This window comes from Pezoporus flaviventris, unplaced genomic scaffold, assembly GCF_033815535.1.
Source record: "Pezoporus flaviventris isolate CSIRO_AGI_PZ_B2104156 unplaced genomic scaffold, CSIRO_AGI_Pfla_v1 ptg000011l, whole genome shotgun sequence".
NCBI lineage: Eukaryota > Metazoa > Chordata > Aves > Psittaciformes > Psittacidae > Pezoporus > Pezoporus flaviventris.
Window position 1 is genome coordinate 71301 of NW_026892559.1, and position 12078 is coordinate 83378.

At 45.7% G+C, this 12078-nt stretch overlaps 1 protein-coding gene across 1 annotated transcript; it reads left to right on the forward strand.

Moving 5' to 3' along the window:
- Positions 1 to 3497: 3497 nt before the first annotated feature.
- APOLD1 (apolipoprotein L domain containing 1) lies at positions 3498 to 8371 on the forward strand. Its single transcript, XM_061450607.1, has 2 exons — positions 3498 to 3670; positions 5741 to 8371. Exon 2 carries the CDS (start codon positions 5746 to 5748, stop codon positions 6532 to 6534), a length of 789 nt encoding a protein of 262 aa, XP_061306591.1. The 5' UTR covers positions 3498 to 3670; positions 5741 to 5745; the 3' UTR covers positions 6535 to 8371.
- Positions 8372 to 12078: the final 3707 nt, after the last annotated feature.

The following is a 12078-nucleotide window of genomic DNA, read 5'->3' on the forward strand; positions in this document are numbered from 1 at the left end:
GGCCGCTCCCCCTCGGCTCCCCGCAGCCTCACGAAGATGGAGAGTAGGGTGAGGGCCAGGACGGTGAAGAGCAGCCGGACGGCCAGGTACAAGTCCACGGCCACGTCCGTCCCGCCCTGCTGCTGGAGCCCGCCCGTATTACAAGCCATTGCCATAAAGCACAGTGAGACAAGAACCTTAGCCCAGGCCCCACACTTGATAAACACTAACACAGCAAATACCGGCTCTAAGTAAGTTACAACATTCTGAAGCTGTGAGATCAACAAGAACAACTCTGAGAGCCAATAAATCAGCATTGTGACGAGTGACTATTAATCCAGTCAGATCTGTCGTTATCTCAACCCTTTGTGCCCCACGTTGGGCGCCAAAAAGAACTGTCGTGGTTTAAACCCAGTCAGGTAATTCGTTCGCTCACTTCCCCCCCTTTCTTGCCCTCCCCCTGCTCCCGGAGGGACAGAGGGGAGAATCGAAAAGAATGCAACTCCCACGGGTTGAGATAAGAACAGTTTAGTAACTAAGGTATAACACAAATCACTATTGCTACCACCAATAATAACAATGATAAAGGAAATAACAAGGGAAGAGAATACAACACCTCAGCACCAGCCGACAGATAACTTGCCTCCCTCAGCCCGACCAAGCACCGACCGATACCTCCTCCAACCCTGCAGTCTCCCAGCCCTTCTGGCTAACTCCCAGTTACATCCTGGGCATGACGTGCTGTGGTATGGAATACCTCTTTGGTCAGTTTGGGTCAGGTGTCCTGTCTCTGCTTCCTCCCGGCTTCCCCTCCTCCCTGGCAGAGCATGAGGCCCACAAAGTCCTTGGCCAAACCAAAACATCACTATCAGCTCTGTTCCCAGGCCGAAAATCAAAACACTGCACTGCACCAGCTACCAAGAAGGGGAAAAATGACTGCTACTGCTGAGCCCAGGACAATATCCTTTCTGCTGGAGAGAACAACAGCAGAAAGACCAGTCCTTTCTGCTAAAATTCACTGGAAGGAAGAGAGCTGAGGCAATAAAACATCCTTCCTTCCCCTTGCTGGTCATCTGCTCCTATAAAATGCCTCCAGGGCAGAATTTGCATGAGTCTGGCTTCTGCCCCTCTCAAGAGGGTGTGGCTAGATGGGAAAGGGTGGAGCAGAGGGACCATTTTTGGTCAAGGTAGTTGTGAAACACCTGCTGTGCCCCTTCCACCCCCAAGCACAAGTGCTGGACAGGCCAAGAATTAAGAGGCTGCAGCAGCAGAGGGGCTGGGTGAAAACCTGCATCAGGCAAGATGGTGAGGCCTCCACTAGGTTGCAGGATTACCTAGTGAAGGTCAGACCTACCCCACAGGTCTTGAGATCCCCAGTAGCCAAGATTCACTCCAGGCAGGCTCCTGGGTCCTGCTTGGTGACTTGGCAGATGTGCTCACATCTGGGAGGGTGCACTGATGGCACTGAAAGCCTTTCAGTCCTTGGCAGGCACTCAGAAAATAAGCTCCTCTCCCATCCTGCTCCCATTCCTACTTGTTCACTTTTGCTGGAGAGGGTCTCTGTAATTATTGCTGGGAGAGAAGACCAGCATTCTCCCCAAAGAGGTGCTTGTGAGAGTGTTAGTAGGGATAAAACAGGTAACACCATACTGCTGTAAGGAAACTCGCTAGGAAATACTGTTCCTTATTCTAATCACATTTCATTTTTAAAGTCAAGTTGACATCTGTAGTTCTTAGGGAGAGTCCTTACTTTCTGGGTCTGCACCCCATTATTGGGGTGGATTATGGAGAAGCATTCTCTTTAGATGGTGAAGGAGCCCAGGGATGATTCCATAAGAAACCATCCTAGGCTGAGACCAGCATCTCGTCTTATGTGACGTGCAGGTCTTTCAGTGTGAAGGAAACTCTGTGAGGGAATAAAAAAGCAGATTTTCTCTTCTGCACACAAATCATGTCCTCATGATTGCAGTTGCATAAGGAAGAAGCCTATTATGTTTGGGAACGTGCAAAAGAACTCTTGTGTCTATCAAATGTAAACCTCTGCCAAGGCACATGGGCTCCAATTCAAGTGTGTTTGCTAAAACAAAGGGAAGGGCTAAAGCACAGTTTCCTTCAATGTCAAAACTCACCTTCCTGTTAAAATGCAATGTGTACAAAGTGTGACAGACTAGACAGCTTATTTAAGCATCTTCAAAACAATGTTTTCTTTTTTTCAGGTCTGTGACACGTTGAAGTAGCTCTTCAACATTATTTATATATTCATTCATGTCCCAGCTCATGCAGGTCCACCCTGACAAAACACTTCACATACTGTTCCACAGTCATTTTAAGATGATCTAAAACCAAACTCCCATTCAAATGAATAATCACAGCCTCCTCCCCCTGAATGCTGCCTCTTGATCTTTGAGCTTTCCTAAGGTCAGCCCCAGCAATTGCGTGGCTACATATTACACACATTCAACAGTGAAGCCTTACCACTCAGTGATAGCCAGGTAGCTTCAGCTAGGCCAGGGGGACACAAGGGGCACAATCAGAGATTCCATGTCACCAAACAGCCCTGAAGAGTAAAAGCCCACCAAGCAAGAAAGTAGATGCCACAACTTCAACACAACTGCTGAAAACAGATGTCCCTGCCACCACAGGCCCTGTGTCAATAAGGACACATGCCACTTTAGCCTGTACCATTTAGTGCCACCAAAAATTCCTTTTTTCCTGAACTCATCCAAAGAACCTGTCTTTGATTAAAGCTGGTTCTGTCTCAGTATGAAAGGCAGTGCCGGGAATGACACTTAGGCTGTTCCTCCCTAGCACCTTTATCACTTCCTCCCTCTGGCCGCATCTGTATGTGGGCACAACTTCTAGGCAAAAGAAGGCAGCAAAAGAGGGGACCCCAATGACCTTTTCATTGTGATCTTTGCTGGGCAGGCACCTCAGGAAAACAACCTATTTTTTTTCCAAATGCCTTTTTTTCTCAACCATTATGGTGTCTATGGTTAAGAAACAGAGCAAATCCATAGGGAAATCCCTCCTTTTGCAGGATACTGCATGGTTTTAACTACTCAGGACAAGGAATAGGAATTCAGAGCAATTGTCTTGCTGTGGAGCTGCTTCCCTTTTATGGAGTGGAGAACAGCTCCAGCTTTCACACAGCTCTGCTCTACTCCAGCCAGTCACACACACGATTGTCCCAGAGAGCTGGGATTTTGAAAGTACACTGGCCTTGAATGAAATAAGCTGGCTGGCTGATGGTCCACTGGGTCTAGACGTGTGGAAGGGGAGTGGGGGGGACTTCAGTCATCATGCAATTAGCAGCTCCAGCACTGAGGAAAGTCAGTTGCTATTTCAGGGAAAGGAAACGCAACTGTTCCCCAGGGGGGAATGACTGCACTAGCTCAGCACCAGGAACAGGCTGAGATTTTTGACATTTTTTTTTCCCTCTATACTTCAGGAAAAGCGAACACACAATGTTCATTCGCCCGGATCGTTTCCTGAACGTGATGTGTGCTAGCTGTCCCACAGGTCACTTTCCAGTGTGTCACATCCTTCTGCACAAGGGAGTGCAGGAAATGGCAAACTCCCAGTATGAGGCAAAGCATTCCCATCGCTGCAATTGGTCCACAGGAGCTATAAATTGGTCTCCTCCAGAAACAGATCAAAATTTGTCTGTGGGGAGGTCAGCTGGAAACTAAAGGTAAGTTTGAACTAGTATTTTTTGGAGACTCTGAGCACTGTATTAGAAAAGCGTTTTCAGTTTTTGGACTAATTAATACCTTTTTTGTTGGGGAGATTTTTCTCTAGGAGCAGGATTTGTCTTTATTTTCCTTTATGCTGGTATATAATCAGTGTATTCAAAAGACATGCATCACTGTGTGGTTTATATTATATATTGAATAACTCTCCAATTAACTGCAGTGAGATTTCTGCTGTTATTACCTGAGACTGTTCTCAGCGAGAAAATATGAAGAGCAAATTGTTAAGAGGCCACAGGAATCAATATATTTAATGATCATCATGTTGATCTGGTTTTAAGTTATTGATAATATGCTCATTTTTCATTTCAGTGCCAATATCTATTTAATTTAAGTGTTAATCTCTGTTCTTTTAGCTTCATCTCTGACTATAGTGTAAAAAATAAGAGGACACTGCCTCAAGCTAAGAAAAGCACACTGGACCAAGTGGCTCTAATGGTCCAATGATAACAAGAGAGCCTGTGGTCATTGTTCAGAAGGACATAGGGGGAGGTCCTAAAGGATTCTGTGTGAGATGGATTAGGACATCCATTCAAGTAAAAGGGAAATAAAACTGCAGTGAGAATTACACACTTCAGGATGGAAAGACTTTAGGAGGTTTTCTCCTTCTGAAACAGGGATTCAGCAGAATGAAGCCCCCAGGATGTTAACTATATAGTATGCACTTGTGAGGGGCCAGGCACCTCCAGTTCACATAGTACAGAAGATTTAGAAGTGAAAAAGTGACTGCAGCACTGAATAGTTTTGCTTAGTTAGCTCTGGGACAGGATCTTTCTGCTACAGAGACGTCTTTTAGCTATGAGGGCATTACAAACTGCAAACAACCTTTTAGCTAGACCTGGCTAGGTGCAGAGGCAGCACAACCTTATGCACAGTGTAATGCTGTGAAGCGCAAATCTCTGCTCCCACCAGACAACTAGTGGTGCTACACTCCTGTTGCCTCCCTTGCCTCAGTTGCCCTATACATAAGTAGGGTTAGGGATGCTGGCTTCCTTTGAAAAGCACATTTCCAACCTGCAAATGCTTATTGGAACATTTTTTTCTACCCTTGTGACAAAGGGCAGAGATAGCCTAATACTGAAACCATGAAGATTCATCCTCTAAAAGGGAAGACACTCTCCTGCTATCTTGCCAGGGAACGTTGCAATATTTTTCAAGTCATTTCTGTTTGCAGGCCCCTGTATTTACCCTTTCCCCCATTCCCAAGGGAATGATTATGGAAAGTGGGCTCACTTTTCTGATGTGACCTTCATGAATCTTTTAAACAAGGTCCATTAGTCTCCCTGCCACTGTCACTAGGGATCCACCACCACTGGTCGTACCAAGCACCACAGAACAATGGTTCCCATCTTTTTCCAGACCCTGATACCAAGTTACAATAGGAAAAAAAAATGCTGCAAGACCTAGAGTTGCTTAGGCTTAAAAAGAAAGGAAGGATGTTCACAATACCCATGTGAGACATCAATGAGCTTCTCACCTCCTAGATGGAAAAGCCAGACCTTGACTCCCCTTAGCAGCTTCCCTCTATCCTCCTTTAATGGGAAATGACCCCTAAATAGCAACCTGGGATGGGTGGCTTTCACCTCCTCAGAGCCTGGCCTTTCTTGTGAAAGATGCCCTTGAACACTGTAGATCCTGTGAATACTATCATGGGAACAACACATTAGTTCTGGCAGCATTACTATTCTGGGCACTGACTCACTTAATCTCAAAGGAATTTATGTCCCCAGGGTTGGAAGTGTCTTCTCAGAGGTAATAACAACAGCATCCCTGACTCAAGCTTTTAAGACACTTTAGTCTTCTCAGGGAACACGAAAAACAGTGGAATATGATAATTAAATGAACATGTGTGTATGTGCACATGTATGTGGGTGCGTACGTGTGTGTAGACAGCAAACCTTTCATGTAGCTGGTTGAAGCGAAGTTAAAACTGGCTGAATGCCATCCCTGAAATGGTGGTCCACACTGAGCATGTCTCAACCTCAATCCAGCCTTTTTATTTTTCTGAACAGGCGCCATGCAGAGAAATGGTGCTGCCTTCCCTCAAACACTAGACCCCACGCATGACTTCCACATCGCACTGCTGGATCAGAGACGGAGGCTGCGTGGCCAAATTGCTCACCTTCACAAGGCGGCTCGTAAACTCAGCAAGCTCCGACAAAGGTCCCTGATTGCCAATGTCAGTGGGAGCACCCTGACCGCTGCAGGAGCTGTCACAGCCATCGTGGGGCTGTCCCTCAGCCCGGCAACACTGGGAGCCTCTCTCCTGGTGTCAGCTGTGGGTCTGGGTCTGGCCACAGCTGGGGGGGCTGTCAGCATCACCTCCGATCTCTCCTTAGTGCTTTGCAATTCCAGGGAGGTGAGGAAGGTGCAGGAAATCGCTATGACTTGTCGGAAACAGATGAGGGAAATCCTTGGCTGCCTGGAGTTCCTCCGCCGAGGGCAGGGCCCAGGGGACCCCACACTGCGCCAGTCAGAGAAGAGAGCCTCCATCTCGCTGTACAACTCCGTCTGCTTCATGGTCTTCTGTGGCTCCCACAGCTTCCTCGTGCCAGAGTACACAAAGGAGGTCACTAAAGTGAGCCAGGCGGTGCTTAAGGCCAAAATCCAGAAGCTGGCTGCCAACCTCGAGACCTGCACCAGAGCAATGGATGAAGTCTGTGAACTTCTTGAGTCCAGGACAGAGCTTTCCCCATGCATGAGGAGACCCAACTTGAATGCTAAAAAGACTGCTGAGATCCCAAGATCATCCAGCTTAAACAGTGTTTGCCCTATAATTAAAACCAGGCTTGGAGACAATTATTAATTGTCACCATTAGCACTGCTACCTGTTGCTATTGTAATATTGGTGGTGTTAATCTGCACAGGTGCACACATCTCTCATGTGCCTTATCTATATCTGAACACAAACTCCTTCCTGATAGGAAGCTAAAGCTTCCACACACACACCACCAACTGACAGTAGCCACCTGATTCAGGTTGGAGGTTATGATGGACTGTTGTGTCCACAGCAGCAGATCCCAGAGCTTGAAGGCAGCGGTAGATGGCCATTCCTCAGACCCATGCTTCCCCAGCCATCTGCCCAGCTCTGCTTCCCCAAGGCAGCAAAAAGTAGCATGTCAGGAGGCTGATGAAATCCCTGCAGTCATGGTGCTGATTGAACCTGGTTTGTAAATAACTTATGAATCTATGAATGGTAAAAGGGTTAGGGCACCCTCAAAAAACCAGCAGTTGCCAGTTCCTCATAGAGTATTGTCCAGTTACCAAGGTACATTTGGAAATGCTGTTGAAGGAAGCATCTCCAGATATGACAGACTGTATGGATAGCTCATCACCCCCAGGTGAAATAGCAGGGCCAGAAATTGTTATCCATTTTGAAGAAACCTCTGCAGGCTGAGAACTGTGATGTTTGTGTTCTATTTATTTACACAGGATTATTTTAAGGTTCTGATAGTGTATTTAAAGATGTATTTTTTTTTCTTTTATAAAGGAGGCCTCTGCTCCAAAGGAAAGCCGCTGTTCTTAGAGGCAAAGTAAGTCTGTGGCATGTGAGAGCAAGTTACCTGTTCTTTGGCTGTGAGGGAAAGCAAGTCCCTATAGAAAAGAAAAGCATGGCTGGAAGGCTGGTAACTATAAAATAGGTGAAACACGGTCAAACACTGATGACAGATCTTATAAATCAAAACAGGAGAAGGACAGGTCAGTGATCCTGGGACCACAGCCTGCCTCAGGGCACTGGTGGAAGAAAGCAGTTATATCTCTTGCATCAGGGAGGAAAATGTAGGTTGGTGCTACTGGTCTGAGCTGGAGCACAGCTGTGATGGAAGCACATCTGAGAGGTGGAGGTGCCCCTCTCCATGCAGTCAAGCAGCCTGTGAAACCCACACTGGTTTGCCTGAGGGAGGAGGCAGCACTCATGGAGAGCTACATATACTCGTAGCAGGGAAAGACTTCCCTTGTCCCAGGGAAGGCTTCATGTTAGCAAAATATATATTGGTACTAATACTCAAGAGGGGTGCAGAGGAATAGCATGATTCAGCAGCAGAACACTTATGAAGCAGGAGGAAGGGCTGGGTCTCTCCTTCAAGTGACTGTTCTGTTAAAGATGTCCTTCATGATTTTTGACCCCTTCAGTGCCTCAGTTCTCTGTCTAAAAATTGGGATAGTAGTACTTCCCTACCTCAAAAGAATGTTTCTGGGACAAATATTGAAAAGTGCTCAAGTAGTGTGATGGTGGGGATCACATCAGCACCTGGAAGAAGTACAAGGAAGAGACCCCAGAAACTAGCTTGAGACAAGTAGAGGAGTTAATGCAGGGATAATTCCCAGGGATAATTCCACCTCCACAGGTAGCCTCAGTGGATAAGTGAAACTTCCCTGCAGATGCATGTATCAAAATGATTAGAAAAACTCACTCTGTAATTCTGTAACACTGAGCAAACTCTGGAGAAGGGCAACAATCCGTCTCACAGAGTTTGAATCCTTGTCCTTTTCGTCTCTTCCTTTTGTGACATCAACATTTGTTTTTTCACATAAGAACAAAAGCCTTGGCTCCTCAGAGCGTGACTCAGATGCTTGTAATGCCCGTATCTGCCAAAAATGAACAACTACACTGTTGGTTCAATTAAATTAATATGAAGCACTTTTGCGTCAGTGTCTCTCTGCCCACCTGCACATGATCACATTCCTGCCCTCTGGCTCACCCTGCTCAGTTTCATGTTCCAGCACTGGAGCCAGGAATCGGTACGAGCAGCTGGACGTGTTCAGAAGGCAAGAATGAAAAGTGAGGTCCCCAGCTCCAGGCCACACAGCTGGCATTGGTGTATGAGTGTACATGGTTTTGTCTGAATGTATATCTTTGTGTGCACATTAATTCATGTACACTGTGGATGTTGGTGTCTGACATGCAAACACCGTGGTGCATATATGTGAGCACATAAGTGTGAACTGCACCCTACACAAAAGCAGACATGATGTAACATTTTTCTTAGTGCTCCAGCATATCACCAGCTAACTCCACCAGATCAGTTGACTTTACAATGTACAAAGTACAACAGCTTTACAATGCTTATGAGATGGCTGGTTTCATCATCACAGAGAAAATTATGTAATATATTACTTTCCTACCTCCTCTCCAGTTTTCTGGAAATGCATCTTTGTCCACACATCCACACACAGGAAACGACATAGAACAGCAACATCTCTGAAAAGAAAAATCTGGCTGTCAGAAAGATTTGAATTTGATAGCTTTGAGCTCCATTATGGCTGGTTTGTCCTGCTCAACACAGTCCTGCACTGCAATCACAACCATTGTTTCAGCAGGCTGGGACAAATCAGATACTTTGCTTTGAGTCTCATCCACAAAGAACCAAAAAAAAAAAAAATCCTGCTTCTGTTCTGTTTTTCCCTAGGCTTACCCTTCACTCAAATTCTGGATTTGGGTTGTGCAGTGCTGTTGTGTGAGTGTAATTGAGCCTAAGATGCAACACTCCCTTGGCCAAGTCTCAGCCACTCCCCTCTCTGGATTTGTTTGCTAGGAATGCAAAGGGAGGCTTAGGCAGAGAGTAGGATCCCCAGGCTGGAAGATCTACACAGGACAGGGGAGATGTGTGACTTTGCATCAAAACCCATACAGTGCTCTTGGACGCCTTCTAAGTCAGACAGTCCTGTGAATGTGTGTCTATGCCCTCACACCCCAGCTACAGTTGATCTAGCAGCTAGCAGGCAGAGCAGGAGGTGTTTGGATCCTCCTCACCCAGCTCCAGGCATGCCATCCTGCCTCCTCCCGTGCAGTCAGCACGATCTCATGTGATACCCTGGGGAGGTAGCCCTGGGAGCTGTGCTGCCAGAAATCTACCATTTTGAGGGATAAGATCAATTTCTTAATACTTTGCTCCCTGAAACAGCATACTGCTGGGTCAGATGAGTACCACAGCTGGTACTGAAAAAGCATCAAAAACAAGTGACCTGGGCTGGGACACGGTGCATCTACCGCAGTATTTGTATCAGATTAGTTCCAATATTGTGACTCCTTTAGAGTCACAAGCAACATCTGGGAGAAGTGTCTTTGATAAGCAGCTTTTTTTGCTAGTAGTTATGTCATTTACCCTTTAGAGTACTAGATGTGCTGGTGGAACACTTCCTTTGGTACCTAGGCAGCGGAGGGAGAAGGGTTCATGTGTGATTTATGTTTAGGCAAGGCTAGCAGTTATGAAGCCTGATTCAATGGTGAAGCAGAAGTGCAAACATGAATTTAACACAAAGTCATATAGTATGTTTTGAAAGCACAATAAAAGGTGTCTATGACAAATGAACTCAAGTACAGTCAAAGAGTCAGGATACAGCAATAACCTCCCTCTGAGCATCCCAGTGGGTAGACAGCACCATTTACTGTTTACTGTGATCTACTGTACGCACTGTCCATCTTATTATGCATCCCTTATGAAATAGTTTGCATTATACCTGCACTAAAATTCACCTGCTGTGGATGCTCCCAAGGGAAAACTGAGCTTATAATATGCAGTAGGGCTAGGAACACATTTGGTCAAAAGCCAAGCAGTTTAGGACAGAAGGGAACTTTTATTCAAATGCATCTACTGACAAAAGGAAATTACTCAAACTGGAATTTCACCAGAATAGAATTGTTGCACCCTGCTCCCCACCAAAACAGCACCTACCATTTTATATGGGCAATGAGTTCAACAAAGAATCACAAGCAGTGACTTCCCGTCACATCCCTGACTCCACTTCCTGAGACATCCCAGTGACCCTTACAAGGGTTCATGTGTCAATGCTGGCCGGGCTTAACCTTTAGCATTAACGAAATATAGCAAGCTCATAACTCAGATGGCTGTAATTTTTTGAAACTTATGGTCATCTGCACTGTGTGTTTCTTTTTTATTTATTATTTTAAAATAATTTTTCCTGAGCACAGTGGGATGCAGCAGTTTCATTTCCACTGCTGCCCAGTTAATTGTTTCAGGCTTCCTCTCCTTTCCCTGTCACGCAGAGCATTTGTTCAGACTTCCCCTCACTTTCCTCATTGTTCTGGGAGCAAAGGAAATGGCACACTTGAAATCCAATGACAGATGCTCAGGTATGTCAGCATTTCCACTGACAGCACACACGGCTGGGCTCCCCAACCAGCAGGAGAGATGGGGGCCTGCTCAGAAATGCAGTCATAAGCTTCATTTTGCAGCTGACTCTGCTGTCCTTTTGAAGCCCAAGCTCTTGGGTGTGTTAGCATCCTTTTCCCTAAATCAAAGGAGGCTCACCTACCTGCAGGGTTGCCCTGCTGCTTCCAGCACTGGGACTACAGATCAAAAAGGCCACACTCAGACCAGATAGAAAACAATGAGCTCAGGAGCCAGCATCATGACGTGGTAAGTTGTACTTACCACGCATACCAGCGGACACTAAATCCATCACCATTTTCAATATTTTACTAGGCACTTGCAGGGTCTCTGAATTACAACAGCAGCAATGAAGAGAGCTAGGAGAGTGTCATTTCATGCTGTGAGTCACCATAGTTCGGTTTATTTTATGTATTTCTGGCAAAGTTGCACACTGGCTATTACTATAAGCAAGAAAATAAGGCAGAGCAATGACAATTCTTTTTCATTTTTTTTTTCCTTCACTACTACTTCAAAATGTTTCATACCAGCACTTCTGAAGTTTACTTACTCTTTATGTCTATTATATATGTAGGTTTATACATTGTATTTTTGTGCCTGGCGAGCTCATTTGGGTTTGTGTTTTCACAACTGTAGGACTTATGACTACAGAACCCTCATAACACACACTGCCTAAGCAATGCTAAGGCTGAGCTGCAGGCCAAAGGCTCACCCACTTGCAGTTAGTGCCAAGCAGACAGGTTTCAGACAGCCAATTCAGTGTGCTTGAATCCCAGTACAGGTGGCTATAACTCCGTAACTCCCTCTGCCCTGGAGTTCAGGGAAAATTCCCTCCCCAGTTTCCAACTTAGCAGAACATAGCACTCATCACACTGTGAGATACAAACTCACTCCTCTAAACGAGATAACAAGGTTTTATTGAGGGACAAAGTCAATAAAGCAAAAGCAACAGCGCTGGGCGCATGACCGTAGCCAGAGGCACAAATGATTAGCATTTGTTACAGGTTTATATACTTTCACTATTAGTTACATACATATTCATAATTCCCACATATAGGCGGGGGATATTATAACTAGCTTCAAGAATTTATTTTCATAAGTCTCCTCCTCTTGGCGTCTGTGCACTGCTCTGCGTTGATTGTGGGATGGGGTCTTGAGGATGAAGTAAACAGTCTTCCTCTTGGGAGTAGGGGTCTTCAAGATGAAGTAAGCAGTCT

Bases quoted from the DNA above. Each gene is read 5' to 3' on its own strand.
- APOLD1 (XM_061450607.1), top strand. From the start codon at position 5,746: ATGCAGAGAAATGGTGCTGCCTTCCCTCAAACACTAGACCCCACGCAT.